This window comes from Curcuma longa, chromosome 12 (genome assembly GCF_044706935.1).
Source record: "Curcuma longa cultivar G26 ecotype Majalengka, Jawa Barat chromosome 12, ITB_CL_G26_1.1, whole genome shotgun sequence".
Lineage (NCBI taxonomy): Eukaryota > Viridiplantae > Streptophyta > Magnoliopsida > Zingiberales > Zingiberaceae > Curcuma > Curcuma longa.
Genome location: NC_133872.1, coordinates 7,668,836 through 7,693,179, shown reverse-complemented (window position 1 = coordinate 7,693,179; position 24,344 = coordinate 7,668,836). Strand labels below are relative to the sequence as shown.

At 36.2% G+C, this 24,344-nt stretch overlaps 2 protein-coding genes across 4 annotated transcripts in view; one reads left to right on the top strand and one right to left on the bottom strand.

Moving 5' to 3' along the window:
* The window catches only part of LOC141842756 (nuclear-pore anchor-like), a 31,390-nt gene extending 18,056 nt beyond the window's left edge, over positions 1-13,334 (bottom strand). For both annotated transcript variants that reach the window (XM_074730772.1, XM_074730773.1), the window contains exons 1-23: positions 12,950-13,334; positions 12,691-12,837; positions 11,957-12,055; positions 10,609-10,737; positions 10,437-10,529; positions 10,282-10,347; positions 9,481-9,570; positions 9,307-9,384; positions 8,818-8,939; positions 7,742-7,853; positions 7,559-7,651; positions 5,787-5,835; positions 4,760-4,863; positions 4,620-4,688; positions 4,332-4,466; positions 4,102-4,206; positions 3,862-3,975; positions 3,666-3,744; positions 2,570-2,613; positions 2,405-2,478; positions 1,781-1,883; positions 513-647; positions 345-443 (exon numbers count right to left, since the gene is read on the bottom strand). In XM_074730772.1, the coding sequence (XP_074586873.1) occupies positions 345-443; positions 513-647; positions 1,781-1,883; positions 2,405-2,478; positions 2,570-2,613; positions 3,666-3,744; positions 3,862-3,975; positions 4,102-4,206; positions 4,332-4,466; positions 4,620-4,688; positions 4,760-4,863; positions 5,787-5,835; positions 7,559-7,651; positions 7,742-7,853; positions 8,818-8,939; positions 9,307-9,384; positions 9,481-9,570; positions 10,282-10,347; positions 10,437-10,529; positions 10,609-10,737; positions 11,957-12,055; positions 12,691-12,837; positions 12,950-13,255 (2,445 nt within the window). In that variant the 5' untranslated portion in view covers positions 13,256-13,334. The remainder of the gene's footprint in view (positions 1-344; positions 444-512; positions 648-1,780; positions 1,884-2,404; positions 2,479-2,569; positions 2,614-3,665; positions 3,745-3,861; positions 3,976-4,101; positions 4,207-4,331; positions 4,467-4,619; positions 4,689-4,759; positions 4,864-5,786; positions 5,836-7,558; positions 7,652-7,741; positions 7,854-8,817; positions 8,940-9,306; positions 9,385-9,480; positions 9,571-10,281; positions 10,348-10,436; positions 10,530-10,608; positions 10,738-11,956; positions 12,056-12,690; positions 12,838-12,949) is intronic.
* A 2,399-nt stretch (positions 13,335-15,733) lies between these two features.
* Positions 15,734-23,640, top strand: LOC141843040 (uncharacterized). 2 transcript variants are annotated; one of them, XM_074731052.1, is made up of 4 exons: positions 15,734-16,195; positions 18,381-18,739; positions 18,846-23,260; positions 23,374-23,640. In XM_074731052.1, exon 3 carries the CDS (start codon positions 18,894-18,896, stop codon positions 23,223-23,225), a length of 4,332 nt encoding a protein of 1,443 aa, XP_074587153.1. In that variant the 5' UTR covers positions 15,734-16,195; positions 18,381-18,739; positions 18,846-18,893; the 3' UTR covers positions 23,226-23,260; positions 23,374-23,640. The 2 variants fall into 2 exon arrangements, with proteins under 2 accessions (XP_074587153.1, XP_074587152.1); XM_074731051.1 differs by having other exon boundaries at positions 18,846-23,265.
* The last annotated feature ends 704 nt before the right edge of the window (positions 23,641-24,344 follow it).

The following is a 24,344-nucleotide window of genomic DNA, read 5'->3' as shown; positions in this document are numbered from 1 at the left end:
TGGCTAAAAGGATTTGAAAGGCATTATGGCATTAAGATTTCCAAGGCTTAGCTGAGGACCCTGCTACTAGTTGTATTTGGTTTGTATTGCTACCGCACATAACTTTGAGATTCATGATGATATTACTGAGCAATGTTTTTGCTTCTCACTTTAGACAGTTACAAATAATTTTTCTGTGGACGTTCAGAAAATTTTTGAGCCATGGATACAAGACCCTTTACATGTAAGATCGATTGCTCATGCAATTTGAGAATCAGAAAGCTTTTACTTGAGGTGCTACAGGTCCAGTGAACATGCGTATTCCGATGAAAGCCTAGCAATTGTGATTAGAGAATAGAAGTCACCTGAAGACGATGCACTCTCTCTGATAAATTGTGAATTTCATCTAATGCTCTCTTCTCCGAGTTACTAATTATCTCTTTTTCATGCTTGAGAATGGACACCTGAACATAAGGTACACTGAATTAATGCAATCAGACCCAAACAAATAAATCATAAGCAACCAATCCAACCTCCATGGATAGTTTTCTTGCATTCTCCTCAGCTTCTTGTACAGAATTAGAAGATTCTCGAAGCCTCTTTTGGAAATCAACCACTAGCTGAGTTAATTCCAAATTTCTAGCTGAACCAACATTAGCCTCATTCCTCTGCATAGATTTGGCAGTCAAATCGATTGGAAATATATGGATGGAGCGAAGTATAGAAACAACTTCCAAAACCAAAATGATATCAAGGAAAAAGAGAAATGTTAGCCAAAACAACACACAAAAAGGATGGTAATTCCTATTTAGTACAATCAAGTATATCACGAAACTAGTGTTCATAAATCTATAGTATATCCTAACTTCATATTAATCTAAATACTGGAAGATATTTTCCTTTAGACAAGTAATTTTCATTCATATGATTCATATGTAATATAGCAAAACATTTTCAAGAAGTTATATGTAAAACCTTCAATCTAAGATCCCAAGAAGAAAAAGGTTTAGGATTGAGTTAGACCTAGATAACCAGTGTTAAGATTGTCTAAACCTATAGCTTACCCCAAAATCCAGATAGTTGGGACAAACATGGCTCAATGATAATGATGGTGTCAACAAGAAATTGCATTTCTTCAAATGGCTACTCTGTTCACCTTCTCGTTGTAAATACATAAACAGCATGGTGCAATCTCACCAAGAAATGGAGCTTTGAGTTTTGGCAAGCATGTTCAACCTTAATTGGGAGAGATTTTAACACCCAAATTTAGTCTCACAAGCAGGCATGTAACTCTTAGGCTAATGAAGTGCCTTTATAAGATTAGATGAGTAAACTATTATTAATTTAGACTTAAGGATTTTGGACCATTTGTTGGGCCTAACATGTTAATGGGTTAATTTTTACTGCATGCCAAGTCAATACATTAGTGCCTTGCACTTGGGTACACAATGGAAGTTAGCGCCTTTAGTTTGAAAGACCTAACATGATCAAGCGGATTCTAAAAAATTACCAGTTTCACTGTATTTACAATCAGAAAATGACACAGAAGATTGACATGGTAGAGAATGGCAATTTCCCATTCTTTGCAAATGTTGCGAGTATGTGGTTGAGGACAGTGAAAACCACAATGAGTTGAGCATATGAAGAGAAGTTAAATAATCAATGCTTTAGCATTATTAGCATTAGAGACAACACTAAATTGAAGTAGGTCATAGGTAGTCAATGTGAATGTGTGACAAGGAATACAATGAATGGTTCATGAGGCAGATATTTTATGACACTGGTTTTAGGAAAAAGATACCTGGCGTTCAATTTCTTTTTTCAAATCATCGAGCTGATCTTTAGCAAAGATGGCTTCCAGGGCCATCTTATCGCGTTCTGATCGCAATAGTGCAACTTCACTCCTTTATGGAATAAGGAAAACAAGCATAACAAGATTTAGAAAAGCCACAGACATAAGAAAGAAAGCATAGCAATTAGTCAACACCAAACAGTGTGTTTACAGTCTTTATTTATGAGAATAAAATGTTCATTGTTTTGACAGTACTGCAATAGAAACATTATTTTCCGAGGTGGAAATGACCAGTTAGAGAAACCCAAATAGCAGATGGTGTGGACGTAACTCAAACCCTTGCAATGTTGGAAAGCCTGAAGTTTGCAAGCATATATCAAATGAAGAGGAAAATTATGAAGTGACACTTGTTGAGTTTAACTTAATACAAGGTTATACATAAATGAAACATCTTCACAAAAATATCTTATGAATATGGAATTACAACAGCTCAAGCAGTGTGTTTTATGTACTAGGGTATTTTATGGTAATTTAAAGAATGGAAAAGCATACATTTAGAAGTATTAGGGTATCAGAGACTAAAACGTATTCTGCTTCAGCTAGAGATAGTGCATCCAAGTTAATCAACAATACCTGAACTTTGCCAAGTCCTCCTCAAGATTCTTAGCACGTTCTGCAAGTTGCTCATATGCCTTTTTCGAAACATCCTGCTCAGATAGGAAGAACATGAATGAATCAATGGCAAGCAACATAAATGAAGAGGATGATTTGTCAGAGAATAGATCCATAAAATATTACCTGAGAACCCTCAAATAGAAGCATAAGATCCTTCTTTCCATCTTCTGCAAAATATGTATACAAAATTGTCAGAATGTTTGATATGGTAACTTTCATGAAGGCAGGCTAATGATATTATCTCCAGGCAAAACAATATCTAGGAGCTCACAAGATTCACATGACAAAATGACGAAGTATTACTAGATGAAACAACCACAATAATCATAGGTTGGTTCCCACCACACAAAGTGGCTGCCATTGTTACACAGGGTACTAACCTTAGGCCGTGACATCATATTAAAAAAATCTCTTAATATAGTTGGCCAATAGATTATGAGCCCAAAAACATGGTTCAGGTCAATCCATAATCCATGGATTGGCCAATATAATAGATTATACTGCATAGCCAAGTTTCATTGTGAATATATACCAAAGAAAAAGACTGTGCTTCTTCAACTATTCATATAAAGTGTATGTCATGCAAATATGAACTCACTTACTGGTCCATGGTAAAACATATAATGATATACAAGACACACAATAGTGCTGCCAACAAGCCTCAACAGCTTTGAAGTATGAACAGAGCAGATAAGAGCTCTGATGATCTCTGAAAGTGAATTTTAGCACTCATACAGTTATTATTTTTGGCCAAAAAAAGGTAATCAAGATGAGCAACTCTAAAGAATGTAAGGTAACAAGTTACCAAAAGATTCAAAAACATGATTTGATGAAACACTTCCAAGGATGATCCTAACAGAGTAGCTAAGGGCTCTGATGAACTCCTGAAGTAAACTTTAGCACACAAATAACTAACTATTATTTTGGCAAAAAAAAAAATAAGATAATCAAGATGAGCAAATAGGAAAAATTAAGTTGACAAGTGTCAAAAAACTTAAATCATGATTTAATAAAACACTTCCAAGGATCATCCTAACAGAAACTAAGCAGCAGATTTAATGCACAAGGACAATCAGAGTTCACACATCTACCCCACTAATAGGCAAAGAATTTTTCCCATGTAAATAACCAAAGCCATCAAGGAGACAAGAGAGTAATGGAAATCAAGAGTTCACTATTAAAGACAGTTCTAGTAAATTCAATATGAATAAAGAACAACCTTCAAGTTTTCCAGTGCTTGCATTAGTAGATGTGCGCATCTTCCGCTCTTCTTCATACAATCTTCTATACATAGCAACCTACACAAGCAACAGGAAGGACTTTACCATAGATGTCTTAATGTTGAATGTTGAGCAATTTGTTATATATTCTTTTCCTTGTGTAAGTATGAACAAAGTAACATGGGAAAGACTTACAGAACCATGAAGAGATTCAATCATCTGATTCTGTTCTTCAGACCTTTTAAGAACCGCTTCAACCTTACTTGTTGCCTCAGCAGTGATCCTTTGGAGCTGGAATTCGAATGTATCCTTAAAAAGAAAAGATGAATTAAGTAAATAAAATACTGTAACTGAACAAGTTGAGGAAATAAACAAGCTCCTCAATACAAATAAAAGAACCAGAAAGCATCTGCTGAACTGTAAATTTAAGTTTACCTTTAGATCTACTTCCTTATTTTCTATCTCAGTGGAAAGGCTAAGCACATGACCACGAAGTTGGACATTTTGCTCTACTAATTCATGTATGTCCTTAAAAGAAACCTGTTTCAATTTGTCGATACAAATATGTTAAATCGAAAGACCTCATTATCCAAAAAGATGTTATATCTTTGCAAAAGATAAAGAAAAAAACCACAAGACTTAAGGCTGTTGGAAAGCTGACATACTGGGTATTCAGAAGTTGACCTTCCAACATCAAGATTGTCAATGTTAACTGAGCTTATAAGAGTATTGTCAGCATAAAACGAAGCAACACCACAGCGAACTTGTATATCTTGGCATTCTTTCAAGAGTATTGTTACCTAAAACAATCATTGAATGCCAAAAAATAGCTATAAAATTTCTCCTAAGGAAATAATTATATTTGCTAACATCTTTATAAACAGAGAACATTAAGATTAAGAACCATGAAGAAACCTTATAATTAAATTATGAAAGATGAGAGATGAAGAAACCTGCTTCTCAAAATCAGTTATTTGCTTCTGTGCAATTAAATTATCACGCTCATGCTTTCTCAACTCAGCCTAAAGAAAAGAATAGAATATTAAAACAAACACAGTATCATATACAGTTTCATAATAAAAGGACAGCACACCTTCAAATTCCTAATTGTATTCTCAAAGTTATCATGGTCTATCAATGACTGCTGCAGCTTTTGATTCATCAAATTGTAGGCTTCAATCATCCTCCCGTGTTCAGCTGCCACAAGCCATATATTTTCTCTCGTAAGTGATATGTGCAACAACCATAAATTAAAGATACACAGGCAGCATGGCTATGAAGCATATAACTCAAACTGGCACTAATATACCATGCATTTTAAAGCTTACGTATATCAAGAGTGCTTCAGAAAACAACAAGAATATACAGAACTGTGATGCTGACGTATGGCTTGCTGTACAAGAACCACCCTACTACAGTGTGTACACTGTGCAGTGATTCTATTGTCATGTAATACTACCTACCTAAATAGAAGGTAAACGCACTAATATACTTGGAAATATGTAAAAGCTGGTAGAAGAGTTAAGATGGACGCAACCTAATGTGAGTCCTGTGATTAATCAAAAAACAGTCAACTAATATTCTATAAAATAAAAGATTATCAAGTGAAAAACTTCACCATCAGAAACTTTCCAAATCAAAGCATGGTTGTGAGGCAGGAAAACCAGAAATATTCTTCTTTCATTTACTTATTTTAACTCAAGAACAACACTTAACACACCTTCAACACTCTTTCTCGCGTTCATAATGGAAGAAACAATATAATATACTACTAGGACTGAAATGGGATAAGGTCCTGATGAAAAATTGTTCAAGTTCATTGCATATCCATTGGAAAACAAACAAAATGATGTAACCCCTATATGTAATCTAATCCTGGGTGGAATATTATAGAGACACACCATATAAACAGAGGAGAAGGGAAAAAAAACACCTTTACATGCAAAGTTTCAAACAATCAGTTTATAGAAAGTTCCACCACATACAAATGCAACCAAAAAAAACCACAATAAACAAAATGGATCAGATGTGTCAAAGCTGATTGCAAATGTAGAAAAGAAAATATACCAAATAGAAATTTCAAAAAATATATATCTAAACTTTGCAACATAGACACCTACCCCGTTCATCTAAAATCATTTCAGCCTTTGCTTCTATTTCATGTAGAACCTGCAAGATCAGGAAAAAAACAGAATATGAGTCTATGGTCCTAATCCGAAAGGATAAGGAAAAATAGGAATGCAGCCATCTTCAAAAAACATGGAATGTCATAAACAATTAAATGATTAACAATATTATAGTTGAAAGAATTACCTACAAACTTTAAAAAGAATAGTCAAAATGCATTAAAAAATATATCCAAGAATTCAAACAAAAATAAAATAAAATTCACCTGAGAATATGGCTACAGTTATACAATCTCGACAAGGGAAATTCCAAGTTCATGATCAAATGATACAGGCCACACCAGTAGCATGCTAGACTGATCAAAATATTAAGTGCTAATGCTCCTAAAAGTCAGAAGTTAGGGAACCGTTACAGACCAGAGAAAATCATTGTTTTTAATAGAAGTGAAGGGATAAAAAGTTAGGCCCTAGAGAAACCTACATGCAAGCAAGGAAAGAACAATCTAGGTATTCTTGAGTTGGATCATGAGCTCAGTTATTGTTTTTTGTATATTCTCCGACAAACTTCTAGAACCACTTATCCAAATTGAAGCATGTAGGTTCTGCTTTTCCAACCTTTTCCATTGTATTCAGAAATTATAATGTTGTGTTCTAACTAAAATGTGGAACGTGCACTTTTAACGGATTTGACAAAAAAAAACATAATGTTCGACCAGAAACCAAGCATAACATGATATGTCAAGTGTTGGTACGTTGTTTGAGAGTTGGGACATACACATCACTCTTGACAGCAATATTATAATGGAGTACTTTTCCACATCACTCCTGACAGCAATATTATAATGTAGTACTTTTCCACATCACTCCTGACAGCAATATTATAATGGAGTACTTTGGATGATAGACAAATCTTGGCAGTGTCAGCCAACCTCATCGAAGCAAAGTTACTGAAGTGGGACTCCAACAAACAAATCGAAGCAAATGGCAAAAGTGCAGAACATAGATATAGCAAAAATCTATTTCATTCTTAATTTACTTTGATTCTCATGTATTTCAGTAGTTAATGAATTATTCACTCAAAAAGTTTAATATCAATATCCTAGCAACCTTAAATTAAAATATTTCCCTTTTTCAATTTCTACAGCTTTTTTCAGGGCAGGTTGTAGGTATTTTTGAACAATCGAACAATTTCCATAACCAACAATCAAAATCAATCATCATCAAGACGAATTTGTCAAAACTATTTGGGGCTGGCAATTTGAATTTTCTCCCTTCTTTGAGCTTTATGCAACTCCATATCACTAGCAGCAATTCAAACTATCAAATGTTGAAGAAATATTCGAAGTCATTGTCATTCACTTATTTGGCTGAATTTCTCAGCTAGGGAACCACCTCATATGTGGTATGGTTGCTGACTGTAATAGCTTCTGAACTAGAGCATGATTGACTAGATGCCGAACCTGCCTGGTAGGGATCTAGGAACTTTTTGACTCGAACTACAGTGGGAAGAACTGCCACGGTCACCACCATTCTAATCTTAAGATCAGAAGGGCATGCCCGCAGATTAAATGGATTATGTAATTTGAAGGGCCAAAACATTAAATTGATTTGTTTTCAGTCTCCATCTACCCTTTACACATTCCACTCTGATAGAATTGAAATCTATTAACAAAAAGAAGGATTAACTCAAATTGTAAACAAAGAAAATTTGTCAATATACCAAAATTGCAAGTCATCTAACATATAATAGTAGTCAGACCAGGTACCCGTTCCAAAGCAGCTTCTGCATTTTTCCGGCCCCATTTCTCATGCTGCAGAGCATCAGCAGATTCTTGGTATTTCTCATACATCTTAGCAAGCTACAAACCAAAAAAAAAAAAAAAAAAACAACAAAGTAAATTAAAAAGAAAAAAAAACAGAAAAGAAATGACATAGTATCATAGCCTTACACTCCAGCCATCTCGTAGAAGAGAAGCTGCTAACGCTGTCCCAGAAATACCAAAAGGTATCTTAGGGACAAGAATATGGTTGTTCTCACTAGTGGTTGTTTGTGCAACTGGTCTGCAAGATAAATGAAATTGAAACTGATAGGTCATTACAAGAACATAAACCACCCTGCTCATTACTAGCAGAATAATCACATACTTCAAATGGCATTTAAGGGGAAAAGGCAATAAGAAATAATCACACCATATTTTTATTGGCTGCATGGAGCTTTTCTTACATTTAATTCCAAGCAAAGCAACTTCTCTAATGAAATAGAGCATTCAAATTTGGTTTCACAGTTTCCATTAAAATACGCTTAAGACTCCCCAATAATCTTTCTCAGCTTCTTAAACCAATAATCACTAATCAATTCATAGTGCAACCACAACATTTAAATATATTCTTCAAACGTGTATACAAACTTTTTCTCATTATGTTTCTTCATCTTACCCTCTTCAAAACTATAATAATAATCTCAATGAACTTTCAAAATAAAAATAGGAAGAACCTTACTAGTGGTCCAAACACAGTTAACATTACCAACAAATAGGGCCAAAATTTCAGGTCACCGTATGGACCAGCAGGCATAGTGCCCAATTTAAGTGGTCCATGAAAAAGGTATGTTTATTCATATCATACTGACACTCCATGCACTCTAAAAAAACTAGTTTTATAAGTTTGAATCATTTTATTTTATTTTCTTCTAGCAGAAGCAAAACAATTGTTCTTTGAATCCTTAAGACCAAATGTTAGACATACGCAGTGGTCAAAAGGATTACATGTCTACGCATCAAACATTTAGATAGTTTATATGAGTACAACTATGCGTACATCTTATGCCACACTGGTCAACAGAGGCCCAAATCTAATTTTTCCTAACTAGAGAACCATGGACCAAATATTTAAAAGATGGCTCGGTAAGAAAGAAAAAAAGAAAAAACATTGAGTTGAATGTAATAGAACATGACAAAGATAAATGTAATAGAAATGACAAAGTAATGTAAAAAAAGTAAAAAAAACAAATGGGCAAAGAACATACTGAACTTCTAAGCTTGAATCTGAATGAAAACTGGATGGAACAAGACTTAATTCATTAGATTTTCTCATCCTATCAAGTTCAGCTTCATACTTCTCTAATTTTTCTTTCATGTCAGCAGCATCCTGCATACCAACAAAAAGTCACTGCCATATTGCAATGCAGAACCACAAAGAGAAGTTAGCACTTGAAAAAAAAAAATCTAAGACACCAATTATACCGTGCAAATCACAAAACAATGCACCGAGTGCAGTCAGTAAAATGAATGTAAACATACAGAGTAACTAGGAGAATCTGTTACAGCACCCACAGGTAAACCATAATGGACAATGGTGATGGTCAAATATTTACTTCTGGCATGCACAATCTTAAAAAGACGGGCACCAAATACATCAAAAGAGGCAACAAGCCAAAGGCATAACTCATACATTAGACAATATAAATCAAGATATATAAATTATAACAAAATCAGCATCAGTATGGAAACCAAACCTTCTCAATATTTTTCCTTAGTGAAGATTCCTTTTCAAGTTTATCTTTGTATTCATTTTCAAGTTGACACAGGTGTGACTGCATTGAATACACATGTCAAGCTTCACAACAAACTGAGATGAAACTACAAAACAACAGAATGGAAAAAGCCCAATATGGTAAGAATATGTTAACCTCCAATGCTTTAATAACACCCTCAAGCTCTCCAGATTTTTTGGACCATTCCTCAGATCGTTCTTTGTGTAGCTCAGCAAGTTTTCTAACCTTTTTTTGAATGAAAAGTGAAATATTTCAGGATTTGTAAAACAAATAAAAGGGATATAATGGTTGACAAAAAAAACACATTTTCTGCATAGAATACACATTTTCATAAATTCTATAATCAGTTTTCTTAGTTGACAAAAAAGGCACAATCCTTCTTTATGAAGTATTTCTCCATTACATATGTGGTTAGTCTTCTAATCCAAAAGAGCAAAAATTATTTTCAATCAACATTTCCATAACTTTCAATGTATCTCATGATCTTGATCCCATTATATTTACAGGAACTTTGTATATCCAATTTGTCAAATAAATTTGTCAAAAAACTGATTTTCACAATGCATCAAGAACTTTTAAATTGTAGAACTTGTGTTTAATAACTATAAAAAAGACACCAAGCATATGTAAATTTTTATCTAACTTTAATTTTATAAAACTCTTAAAATTGTCTAAACAAATTTACTATAAATCTAGAATTCCCAAATATTGACTGGTTTCAGTTGGTTTTGCAGCCCAGTATTATTTCAACAGTCTGATCAAGAATAAGCACATAACTAAGTCAGGTATTAATGGGTTTGGGGAACCATTGATCTTGTCAATCCCATGATTTTCCCCAGGTCATACATCAATTTTGTGTGTATTATTTTCTTTGGGCACTAAATGTACGAATAGAATCCAGAACACCATAGGAAATTGATATAACAAGATACTAACAGTTGCCAGTTCAGAAATAAGTTGTTCTTCCTTGGTAGCCGCAGCATCCTTAGATGAGTAAAGTTCCTGCATTTGACCATTTCTTTAAACAATGACCAGCCAAGGCATAAGATGTAACCAAAAAATAACAAAACTTAGCAATAAAATCACATCACCTTCTCGATAGAGGCATTTCTGAGCTCTAATTCGCCTACCCTTTCAGTACTGTGCTTCAATGAACTAGAACATTCATTAATCTGTCTCTCATACTGAACATAATGGAGAAAAAATTACTCAATTTTCTGAACTCAAAGGCCAAGCAATAATATTCGAGATAAGAACATTTACATCGGAAATTTTGGCAGACATATCTGCCACAACTTCAAGATGTGTTTTTCGCTCTTCAATAAGACTGTTAACTTTTGCACTCAATTCCTCATTAAGCCATGCATTGTGCTTTTCAATAAGTTCTTTCTCCTACACAAAATTGCATAAGAAAATAGAATAAGTATGTACAACAATGATGAAACAATCAGGAAACCATTTATCAGCATCAACAAAACTAAGAGAAAACATTTCACAAGCCACAATCATTAAGGAGTTCCTATAATGCTGTCAAGTGTCAACATCTATAGAAGCAAGATAAAAATAAATAAATACATAGTTATTTAAGGTGTGAGGCGCCCAAAAATGCATAGGTGCTATGGGATCTGAGGCGCATGGCACAAGGTGAGGCGCACGCCTTACCGAAGTAAAGCACTCTGGGTATAAATTTTTACAATTCAAACATATATAAGAAATTTCTATCAAATTAGTTCACTAACAAACTATAGTCCATAAAATATTAAACAATAATGTAAATATAAAATTCACTAGCAAATCAATACGTTATGCGCATAATTCAAATTTAAAAAAAAACTTCAAATATCTAAATCATCAAAATTTTCATCATCTTCCTCGATCATATCATTATCATCATCACCTGATGTTTCAGATTTGTATAGTTGAATCTTCATCAGTTTCCTCAAGACTAATTTCTTCCTCCTCTCACAAGGCACACGCTTTAGGCGCAAGAGGCTTGCCTGGCTGTGCCTTGCGCCTAGGCACAGCCAGGCGAATGCCTTTAATAATTATGAATAAATAAATGTATCTCAACAAATGGAAAACTATGGTTAATCATGAAGTTCTCATGTTTAGAAAATACATGTGAAAATGAACAATAATGGCATCAATGAGAAGCAAAGTGAAGGAACCCAAAAACTAATCTCAATTCACAATTTACAATTATTCCCAAGTAGCAACAGCTCACATTTGATGCAAAAAAACTTCCACCAAGCATAGTTCCAAGACAAATTGAATTATCTAGACAAGGGATAAATGATGTGGCCATATTGTTGCATGGATAATTTTGTGTGTGTGTGTGTGTGTGTGTGAGAGAGAGAGAGAGAGAGAGGAGAGAGAGAGAGAGAGAGAGAAGATAAACATAAGATGCAAACAAGTCTTTGCCTATGCATGTCATAAATCAAAAGTTGAAGTATGTCCTACCAAAAACTGTGACATCAAGATTGATTCATAGGGGGAATATAGTACAACAAAATACCATATGTGAAAAATATATATATATATAGACTTATAAAAACAACAAAATACCCAAAAGTGTGTTCAACAAATACAAAATGTAGCGTAGAAGACTAACCTGGTTAACACGAATGCATATAGCCTTGCAACGTGAACATTCTGCTTCTAGATCTAATAGTCTAGCCTCCTTCTCAGTAGCACTATCCGTCATATTAATCTATCAAAAAAAAAAGAAAAAAATGACGACAACATTTCCAAATATATATATAATCTGCTCCAACATGTGAACATACTAAATCATCTATTGTCCAGCTGGAACATGATTGGCATGATCATGATGAAAAAGTTAGCAGAGCAAACAGGAGTACATGGCAGCACTCATATGGAAATTTAAAGTTAAAAGATCTAAATATGAGGCAATATAGACTAACAAGGAGAGCCTTGCATAAAATTCAATGGTCAGATTAGACTAAGTAGTTAGGACTCATGGTTTGTTTATTGTTGTTGTATTGTCTAACAATTCAATCATCAGCTAGATCATGCAACACTTATTGACAATAACACAGTGAGACAGTAACAGATCTATTTTGCTAACAAGGACTGCATTTGACACCGTTTTAATATTCTAAAATGTTAATCATATAGAATAATGTCAGGTAAACACACTGACAAGACATGCTGCATGTGTTCATAAACCAACAAGTCATAGAGAAAATTTGTAAAATCTTTAGTAAAAATGAAGCCTCCATCCACTGACAATGGTTTGGAAACAACGTAAGCTTTAGTATTTTATATCCAAATTCAACTTTCTCGCCGTCACATATCAAGAGTAATGGACAATAAAGGGCTTACAATCTTGTCCAAGTAACTCTGCACTGTAGCATTTTTCTCTCTGATTTCTGCATCCTTCTGCTCCAGCAAATCCAGCAAATGCCGTTTAGACTTGCCAAGTTCCTGAGCTTCTAATGACAGTCTCTCAATATCTCCGTCCTTAGCAATCTAAGTAGTATAAGTAAAGTAGACAGATGGTTAAAATTAAACATTGGATGTGTTATATGAATGGAAGGAAAAATAAAGTGATTATAATAAATACTGGTGAAAGGGAGCTTACGGCCTTAATATGAAGCTGGTGCTTCTCGGCTAGCGCCGCAGAGATCTCCGAGAGCCTCTGCTCGAGGGACGCAGAGAGCTGAGCGTTCTCGGCCTGAACCCGCGCCAAGTCAGACGAAAGCGCCTCGTAGCGCTGCTCGAGGAGAGCGCAGTTCTGCTCCGCCGCGATGGAGGCGGCGTCGGACTCCGCCCGTACGGTGTCGACTTGGCGGTGGAGATCGCGGAGGGCAGACTCAGCGCGCTCCGCCACCGCTGCAGCATCATCTGAGAGGAGCCGGAACTCCTCCTCTGAGAGGAAGAACCGCATCGGAGTCGGCCGCCGAGCAGTGGGAGATGGTATCTTGAAACCCTAGCGGAGCGCTTGGGAGTTCGAGAAACGAGAGGGTTCGACGACGAGCGAGATCGGGCAACGGGGGCAGAATGGAAGGAACCAGAAGCAGTGGCCCAATAGAGGAGCAAGACGCCCATTTATGCTTTAGCAAAATTGCATCGAGCTCTAATATCTTTACAAAAATATCATTTTTAGAATTTTTAACAATCCAAATTTTAGTGTGGCAAATATAACTTGAAATTTATTTAAACGCCATTATTATAAACGATAAGATAATCAAATTGAGTTGAGCTGAATCTAAAATAAATTAAATCATTGAATTAGTTGTTCATATTCGATTTGATTTTTTTATAAGCTTGAATTTGATTCCAATTTGACTTGAGTTTGATTTATTTAGACTTTATCAAACTTTCAGTTCAAGATTGTTTTATTTATTTAAAATTTTTATAGTTTTAAGTTTGTTTTGATTGATTATTAAGTTTTATAATATAAGTTTATTTATTCATCTTGAAAATTTTTTATTTATTTATCATATCAATAAGAATTATATTGATAAATATGATTTACACATTTTATTCATGAATATTATTCACCAATTTTGTTGTGAATATTATTCATGAATATTAACAAGTTAAATACATATATGTTCAAGTTTATTTATTTAATTTAACGAGTTGTTCAAATTTATTTATTTATTTAATTTTTTATATATTGAACGAATATAAATAAACTTTTATCAAGTAACACTAGATTTACTCATGAGCATTTGATTCATTTATTACCTAGTCAATTTAATAGTAAAAATATTTAATTACAAAATATTATCCTCAACTTTCAAATGTACATTTAATGTCTTTGAAAATTATTTGTATTTTTTAAATTTTTTATGTATTTTTTTATATCTAAAAAAACTCATTAATATATCATCATAAATAATATAACATACAAGAGATCAAAAATACTTATGTCAATATGATGAAGTATAAATTTGATCTGAGTATGATATCATGTGCTATCGCAAGTACCAACATTGTAGCTAGATGATCCCTATCAAAACATGCTATGAGTCTTTGCCAATCATACATGGGTGACATGGTAGGGTGTTGGCCTCGCATCTGCCTATGGTCTCCTCCAGTTGCCTCTAACATCCTGTGTCACTATTCCTTAATCATGTACTCTATCGCTTTTGGTTGTCTATATGTAATTGTCTCCGCGTCCCCAAGCCTAATTGATATATGATTAACTAACTGTAGTCATTGTATCTTCTAGTCTTTGTCAGTCATACACGAATGACTTGGCGGCTAGTAGCCTCGCGTTTGCTTGTGGTCTCCTTCAACCATCTAGCATTTTGCGTTATTATTATCTGAGCCTCCTCCTCATATCTCCATCGGCATATCATCTCTCATCTGCGCCCGCCACATCCTCTAGTCTCCGTAAGGGAAGAGGAACGGAGACATGGCTCCACTCTGCATCATTTGCCCAATGGTAAGGGCCCTTGTTAGGCAAGCATAGGGAAGCATACAAGCTTGGCAAGTAGCGTCATGTATCATGTTGATAGGTGCTCCTCATGCTTGTCAGTTAGTCGAGTATGAGTAAGTGCTCTAGTTCCTATAGATTTAAACAAGGCGTAACCAAGACTGTCGACTACTTGGAGTTGGAGATTGTTGACTATCTAAGACTAACTACTTGAGAAACTCGAGGAATAATAGATTTATCTTTAATTATAATTAAGAAACTCAAGGAATAGATGAGAAGGATAAAAGGAGATTGTCAACGAGTTAATACATTTTAATAATGATTTGTTAAGGCAACTCACACATACAAGATTGACATATATTAATATTAGAGGATATTTATGTAAAATACTCATAGAAATAATAAAAAAATAAATTTTAAATTTCAAATGAGACAATATTTTAAATATAGATTTTAGGACTTGCATAAATTATAGAAATTTATTTGGCGTGACCAAATGAAAGATTATCTAAAATTTGGAAGTCTGGATTATTAAATAATATTAAAAAACAATATTTTGAAAGAAAATACATCTATATTTACTTACCAACATGTTTATATAATTTATTTCAATAAACCGGACAAATAATACATTTGTGGTTCTCCCCGGTTCAATTTGGATCGAGCCGGTCAATTCTCTCTCCTAACTTAGGACACGTGCTCAGCTGCACATAGCGACCCGAATAGCGCTGACCCAACCGGTTCGCTGTCCGTCCGCTTCGAGTCTGTAATGAGGATGCCATGTTTTTCACGAGGCACGGAACATAGAAAGGAGGCGCTAGGAAGGAATCGTGGATCCGCTGGGAATCCTTCAATGGAACTAGGATCCTGTTTGGTGTATTAGAACAGACACAGGATGGTCTCCGGTTCAATTTCCTTACCTGTCTCACCGAACCAAAACAAACCAAGAACAGCTCCTGTCGTCCCGTTCGCCATCCTCTCCTATTGTTTCTCTCCTCTTCTCCTCTCCAAACCGTCGCGAAGGATAGCATCCGCCCAAATCCGTCCACAGTTTTGCTCCTCCTTGCGATCCAAATCCTCCCTAGCCCATCGATCCCTCTCGCCTCCGATCGATCGTTCCGCCTGCCCTCCGTCGTCCGCCGCTGACGTGGTTGCCGGAGCTAGGGTTTCCTCCCGTTTGTCCACCAGGGAGCTCCTCCCCTGGCGTCTTTCGATTTAAGGGTTGATTGATCTGTGATTCTCAAGCGAGCGTAAATTGACGGTCCGTGACGGCGGAGGGATCGGAGGCATCCGAATCGGAGAAGATGCAAGGCCATGCAGGGGCGGGAAGATGAGATGAGAGTTCGGCGGCTCGTGCGGTCGTATTCATCGTCTGGTGTTATAGATATGCTGTGGAAGATGTTGTCTCCGGTCGCAGACGCATTGGGTTCGTTCCTAAAGGTACTCCCTTAATTGGTTATGAGCTTGGGAAAAGAGGAGTATTTGGACAACTTTTTCTGGAGTATGATTTGGGTTGGCTGAAATCTTATTGATTTATTATATGATGTCTGTATTGATAATCGGTTGGAAATTTTTAAGGGTGAATTGCTGAATTATGTTATGATTTCGATAGTTGACCATGGGCACGTGAATCTTTGTTCTACGTTTGCAAAATTTCTCATGCTCTGTAGAATTTAGAAAAGCTCGCAAACTTCACTTGGAATATTTCAGGAGGTTGTGTGGTGTTTTGCATTTTCCTTTTAAACCTAAGTGGTTATGTCACACTTATAATGCACGCCCTTTATTTTTTTATTGGAAAAAAACTGCGTTCTTATGCATATGAACAAATGGAGAAAGACAAGGCTTCTGCCAATCCAGTGCCCTAGAAATGAATTTCTCATAGTCATCTCTCGTAGACAATTGATTAATCTCATGATTGAAGCCTTTTTGATTTTGAAGGTCGTTGGTACCACATGAGGAAGTAAAATTGTTACCTGAATTGGGATAAGTTTACTTTATTAGAAGTTAATCCATGCAAAAAGGGATGGCAACAGAAGATGCGTATTTTTTGGCAACAACTTACTCTTCCACACCAGGAGTTAACACTGTACTCACTTTGCAGTCTGTTAGGGGACAATATTTTGTTAACGGCAAGTTCGTTTATTTATGAAAGACCTTTTAAAGTTCATTTGTACATAACCCTATAGACCTGTAACTCACATGACATCTGTATCCTCTGATTTATATCTTTTGTACTATTAGTATTTTTTTAGTAATTATTAGAACATGTGCATTGGTAAAACATACCTACCTTAATAAGTATCTAGGAAATATAACACATGCTTTTTCTCAGCTAACATGAAACCATCTCTAAAATTCTATTTTCTTCTCGTTATGTCATCCTTCCTTGAAGATTTTGTTCCAAACATTAAACTAACTCAATGCTTTTGTTTTTCACTTCTCATACATGATGCAAACAGAATTTGATCAGATCAATTTAAATAAACCAATCCACCAAAATAAACTGTCCGTTTAAAATGTTATTTTATTTCTACACGGTTTGAAATATGGTTTTAACTATCAATTCGATAAACCAACCTGCTAAAATAAATTGGTTTAATATTTAAATTGCAAATTTTGTTTATCTCTACTTGGTCCAGAAAATGATTTTAACTCATTTGTCCTTCTATTTTGCTTACATATAGTATGTTTTTCCTAATTCATAATGGATCAGATGTTTGTAAAGCTCATGAAAGAATTCTCTTCTCATGTGCAATTCATTCAATCAACATTACATAGTTAGCTTTTAGAGCGTCTATTGTTGGTATGTCAATACCTCCTTTAATCATCCACTTCGAAAGTTTTTATACCTTTTAGAAAATAGTAGCTTTTGAATAAATTTTCTACTTATAATCTGGTACTAGGTTCTCTTCCTTCACTCCTTGGTAACTATGGAAACTACCAACTATTTCTTATGATTGGTATTTAATAAGCAATCTATACGAGTTTCTCAATCTTTTCATGCTATACGTATGACAGATGAGTACCTTCTGTATTCATCCTTTATGTGTATTACATATTGTTATCCATATCTCTAGTCTTGTTTGTCAACTTTAGTGATCCAATAGATACTCCGGCTTTCCCTATTCTTGGTATCTAAGAGAATTATAAACTACTTATTTTTTCCATATATATTCGTTTCTTATTTGGTTACTATATACATTTCGAAACTGTCTGCATGTGTATGATTTCACCAGCTTTGAAAAGCAGATTTTTGTCACAGTAGTACACTTTTGAACTTCCTTACACCACCAAATTTGTTCACGGAACTCATGCCTTTTTCTTTAGATTTTATTTTTGGTTTTCTTGACTCGTAAGTGTACAAGCCACCAATTTCTACATGGATTTGGTAGTTGCTCTAAAAATCTTTTATTTATTTATCTGCTAAAAATTCTTAGTATCATTTTGTTGTATTGAAGTAAAAAATCTTACATTTTCTCCTTTTCCATCTTTTAAAAATTATACATGAAAATCTGGATACTGATTTACTACACATCTGAAATTTCTGTGGTATTTGGTTTTGAATATTGGTTCCTATTTCTTATATCAGGCTAATAAATATTGAACAAAATCACTTTCACTGCAGGATTGACGGAAAACATATGTTGGTGAATGTGCTTTATTTCTGGCTGGAATTGTTCCACCTTTCAATGGAATCATTCAGGGTTTAACAAGAGGGAAATAAGATTCTCTCAATTTGTGTGTTAACTGGCTTGACCTTGTGATTAGACTTTTCAAAAGTATTTTTCTTGAACACTGCCGTAAATGAAGTATTTTGATCCTTGCACATGGATATGATTACTTCTCCCTTGTTGCTTCATCGTGTAAGCTTTCATTTTTCTTAGAATGTTGAACTTCTATTGAGGACACAAACATTTGTGTGTAGGAGAGTATGATATTTTCAACAAATGTTTGTGGTGGTCAACTGTTCAAGATTATTATAATGTGAGTTTTTTCATCCATCCATTTCTATATTCCATTGAACTGGACATGCTTTTCCCTCCTTTGCTTCTGCGTGTGCACTTATTGACTGTCGGTTGTTCTTTCTCAGCATCATCAGGAAGAAGTTGTTGAACCTTTAAACACAGCTCAGGTAGAAATGCATGGAGCAATTCAATCAGGTGGGCATTCACAAAAGGCTCTGAATGCTACGGCAAGCAGCCAACAGTTAAAATCTGGTTCAGATAATGTACAAAGTAGCGGCAACTCTTCTTCTCAGGTCAAGGGAAAGAAGAGATCTAGGAATGATCAAGGAGTGGAACCAATCAAGGGTGACCAGGGCATTGAACTTGTCAAAAGAGACCACAATATGGAGGCAAACAAGCGGGAGCATTTGTCTAAAGTCAGTGATGGTGGTGTTGTTACCTTTAAGTTTGAAAACATTAGGGCAGAAATTAACAAAATAACTGATAAAGGTGGGCTTGTAAGCACTGAAGGGGTTGAGAGTTTGGTCAGCTTAATGCAACCAGATGTAGTGGAGAAGAAAATTGATTTAGCCAGTCGGATAATGCTTGCTGATGTCATTGCAGCCACAGAAAAATCTGATTGCCTTAATAAGTTTGTTCAGCTCAGGGGAGTGCCTGTGCTGGATGATTGGCTCCAGGCGGTGCACAAAGGAAAGACTGATAGTGGAAGTAGTCCTCATGAGAGTGAAAAATTAGTTGAGGACTTCCTCTTGTCTTTGCTTCGCGCACTTGAAAAATTGCCTATAAACCTAAATGCTCTGCAGATTTGTAATATTGGTAAGTCAGTAAACAATTTACGCAGTCATAAAAACATGGAAATCCAGAAGAGAGCTAGGGGTCTTGTTGACACTTGGAAGAAACGAGTTGATGCAGAAATGTCTAAAATAAGTGATGGAAAAGTTGTTGGATCTGGCCAACCAGCTTCATTTCCAGTGAAGCCAGGGCATTCTGATGTTAGTCAAGCAGGACATAAGCGCACTGGATCAACTGATGCCGCTGCCAAAATTTCTCTCACTCGGCCATCAGCTGCTAAGGTTTTACCTAGTAAACATGGGACTACTGATTCTAATAAGAAGCCAATTGCACCTGCACCTCTTGCGGCTAGCTCAAAGGATCCACATTGCAAAGCAGCTATGGGCAGTGGGGGTTCAGTAGTGCCACCTCCAGCAGTTAAAGAGGAGAGGCCCAGTACTTCCAGTCAACCTCAGAGCAATAGCCAGTCCTGTTCTGGTGATCAAGTGAAACCAATTGCTTCTTCATGGAAGGAAGAAGTAATGAGTTCAGTATCTGGATCAGGGAACACTAACAAGTTAGCTAGTTCTACAAACCGCAGTCATAGGTCAAGCAATGGGCTTCATGTAGCTAATGTATCTGGAAATCATAAGGAAACTCATTCTGGTAGGTCTGGATCTGTCAACAAGGTTATGACAGCAGAAAAAACATCACAATGCGAAAAGACACCTGATTTCCCTGTTGGTGATCATGGAAGTAGCTGTAGGTTGATTGTTAGGCTTCCCAATGCTAGCCAAAGCCCAGGGAAGAGTGACAGCGGAGGCTTTCTTGAGGATGAATTGATTATGGGTGGCCAATCGTCATCTATAGGTATGTCAGACAAAAAAGATTTGAATGATGGCAGAATGAAACTGAAGAATGATGTTCCTTTGTCTCATGCCATAGATGCTACTGATACAGTGTCATGCCAGGGCAATGATGTAAAAGAAGGATTAGGTGGAATTACAGAACATAGAAGAAATGTTGAGGTAACTGAAAAACTTGCAGATCCTGCTAAAACTGCCTTGTTGTCTGGGAATGAAAATGGAGCTTGCTTGACTGAACCAAGGACAAGTTCTTACAATTCTATGCTTGCCTTGGTAGAAAGTTGTGCCAAGTATTCTGAAGCTGTCAGTCCCTTGGCTGTTGGAGATGATATGGGCATGAATCTACTAGCTACTGTGGCCGCTGGGGAAATTTCCATTTCCAGGTCTAACATAATTACACCAGCTGATTCAGTTGGAACGCCATTTGCAGTAGAGGAACAATGCTCTCGTAATGATGACTCTAAGTTGGGATTATCTTGTGATGTTGATATGGCCGAGAGAAATGCTCTACATGAAAAATCTGCTAATGCTAGCTCTGAGGAAGGGAAGAAAGTCAATTATGTGTTAGTTAATGACATATTGCAGAATGATAGCAAGCTTTTGCAGACTGATAACAAGCTTTCTACTCAATTGCAGACAACACAATCTACTATCACCTGTATCAGCTCTCTTGATAATTTAGATTCTAAAAACATAGAGGTAAAACCTGGGGAAGAAAAAATTGATAAACCAGAAGTGGAGGGTGGTGCTACCATTGGAGTTGATCCAATTGAAGACAAACAAACTACCGAGGTTCAAGTTTCCAACATTTGTACAGATAGCAAGCCTAACTTCACAAGCCCAATGAAGGATGATACCACATCTTTTGAACAGAATTGTAAGATTGAAGATAACAACAATATGTGTATTTCTGATGTTAAAGCAGGTGATAAATGCAACATAGAAGTCACTGATTCTGGTAGGAAATTAGAGGCAATGGGTGTTGAAGATCATATGACAAATAAAGCAGTGAAAAAATCATTAAGTAGTTCTAGCTCAACTAAAAACCTGCCAAAATCTTCATCATCAGATTCTGGAATCTCATTGCCTGCTGTCAGTATTACTCCTACAGTTATTGATGAGTCTAAGGTCATGAAATCCAATACCACAAAAATCACTCTGCCGGAATTGTCCAGTGAAGCAAAGGAGGTGTGTACTCCTCCCCCTCCTAGCACTGATGAGCTTGTAGTATCAGCTGCTATTTCTCATGATGCTGCTGAGATTGTTGGAAATCTAAAGGAGCCTAATAAGAGTGGCTCAGTTGAATCATCAGGAATTCAAGAAGTGCTATCTTCTAAAATCAGGGAAATTGAGAATTCTGCAAAGTCTTCTAAGTCATCTGGATTTGAGGAAGTGGGAGAGGAGGGCCATGCATCATCTGCAGATCACTGCCCATCAGTTGTTCTTGCTGAACAAATTGTTGCCATTAGACCCAAACTTGATTTGAATGAAGGCATTCCTGTGGATGAAGGAAATCAAGGGCAACCAATTATCTCTTCGACAATATGTTCCTCTTCAGTTCATGTACCGCCTTGCCAATCTCCTTTTTCAAATACCATTTCAACTGATTTATCAGCTTCAGTTACTGTAGCTGCTCCAGCAAAAGGGCCCTTTGTTCCATGTGAAATTTTGTTGAAGAACAAGGGTGAGCGTGGATGGAAAGGTTCAGCAGCTACTAGTGCATTCCGGCCAGCTGAGCCACGGAGGATTTCTAATATTCTTGATATCCCGTCACCTGATGGCGCTGGAAAGAAGATCCATCCTCTACTAGATATTGACCTTAACATAGCTGATGAGGATGTTGAGGACATGGCTTCTCAGAGTTCTATCCAGATGACGGGTACAACTACTACTAATGATTTACCTACAAAAATTGCTGGCGGAGTAGATCTTGATTTAAACAGAGTTGATGATAGTGTGGAGAATGGCCAGTTCTTGGCAAGCACTAGTTGTAGATTGGAGGTGCCACTTTTGCCCATGCAATCTGCAACTGGAGGACTCCATGTTGGCAAAGCAAATGTACTTCGGAACTTTGATCTGAATGACAGACCAGGTATTGATGAAGCTGGTATAGAAATACAACCCAGGAGCCAACAAGCAAATTATGCAAATATCTTACCAAGTTTAGCTCCAGTTACCAGTCATAGAACAAATAACCTGGAATCTGAGTATGCCTCATCTTCTTTCTGTCCTAACCCTTTTCCAGTTGTCATACCATCTTTTTATCCTGATAGAGGAGAGCAATCTAATCCAGTAGTTGCAGTGGCAGGATCGCAGAGGATCCCGGGATCATTTAGTGGCAATAACCTTGATATTTATCGGGCTCCTGCATTTTCATCATCTCCAGCCATGGTGATTTCTCCAGTTGCACCTTTTCCTTATGCAAACTTGTCCTTTCCTTCCACTTTTTCACTTGCTCCAGCATCTTTCTCTGGTGGTTCAACACCTTATGTTGATTCTGCTAGCGGAGGTGGTTCGTGTTTCCCTGCTTATCCTTCATTACTTGTTGGTCCTACTGGTGCTGTTTCATCATCTCATTATCCAAGGCCTTACATGATAAGTTTTCCCGAAAGTGGTACTAGTACTTTGAGTAGACAAGGCTTTGATTTGAACACTGGTCCGGCAAGTGCGTATCTGGAAGGAAAGGAGGAGAATCTGCCTTCATCCTCAAGATATCTTTTACCTGCTACTTCTCAGGTTTTCATGGAGGATCAGACCAGAATGTATGGTGTTCCTGGTGTCGGTTCGAAGAGGAAAGAGCCTGAAGGTAGTTGGGATGCTGAAAGACACTCTGAAAGATCTTCTTCTAAGCAATTATCCTGGAAGTAAAAGGATGAAAGCAGCAGCTTCATCTGTACCTTGATGTCTGGTGAACTATCAATCTATTGCGTTCCTTTCATTATGTTGCCTAAAATGTTGTGTTTATGATGCACATTATATGAACTTTGTGGAATTCATCTTTCTATTTCTTTTCTAGGTTATACACACAAACAGAAGCTCACATCCTATTGTGAATGACTTGGGGATCTTTCTGGGTGATCCAGAACTTGCTGTAATTCCTGTAAATTTCACTCACCATTTTTCATCTCCTCTGAGGATGTTTCCTTTAACATTTTTTAGGGGTTTCAGGTAAGTTTGCTGTTTTTTATTTGAAAGATAATAAAGCAGGCTTTTTATAGAATGTATCCAATAGAATTAATACACTCTTTAAGTTTATTATTATTCCTCATATGTGCCGATGCCACTGTAAGTGCATTCGATCTATCATCTATGAGAGATGTCACTGGTTCGTTTCGCTCATGCAGGCGCTACAATTTTCTTTATTTAGTCGATAGAATCTTTGTATGATCCCACTGAATCCTCCCGTTGAATCTTTGTACACTGCATGGCAGATGTGGATAGCCGAAGTGCTTCAGTTGATCATATTACCTGACAATTTGGGACATCTTATGGTAGGGAAATGATATTTAGCATGAAAAATTCAACATAAATGAAACATGACATTCACAACTGCATGCAGTGGGTCCAGTGGGATCCATTGCCAATGTGAGTGTCATGCTTACATTCATATTGGAATTTTTCATGCTAAGTATCATTTCCCCTTATGGTATTTCTTTTTGGTAAATCACATTTTAGGATTGTTTGTTTATTTTTGTGCAGAAATGCCTTTGCTTATACCATACTGTTTTGCTTGGGTAATTCAACACCATAGCTCTGTTCTATCTGTTCATGTAGCAAACAACCAAGGCCTAACTAACATTTCTTGTTATCTTCTAGATTCAAAATTCTATTGTTCTTCTTTCATGAATTTGTGGCCGGCCCTCATTTGTTATTCTTTTTCAATGAAAATACAAATTATATGGAGTTGGAACTTCTTTTTGTTATTCTTTTACCACTAATCTGAAAAGCTTATTCTACAAATCTTGCCTCTGCATAACAATGTGAGCT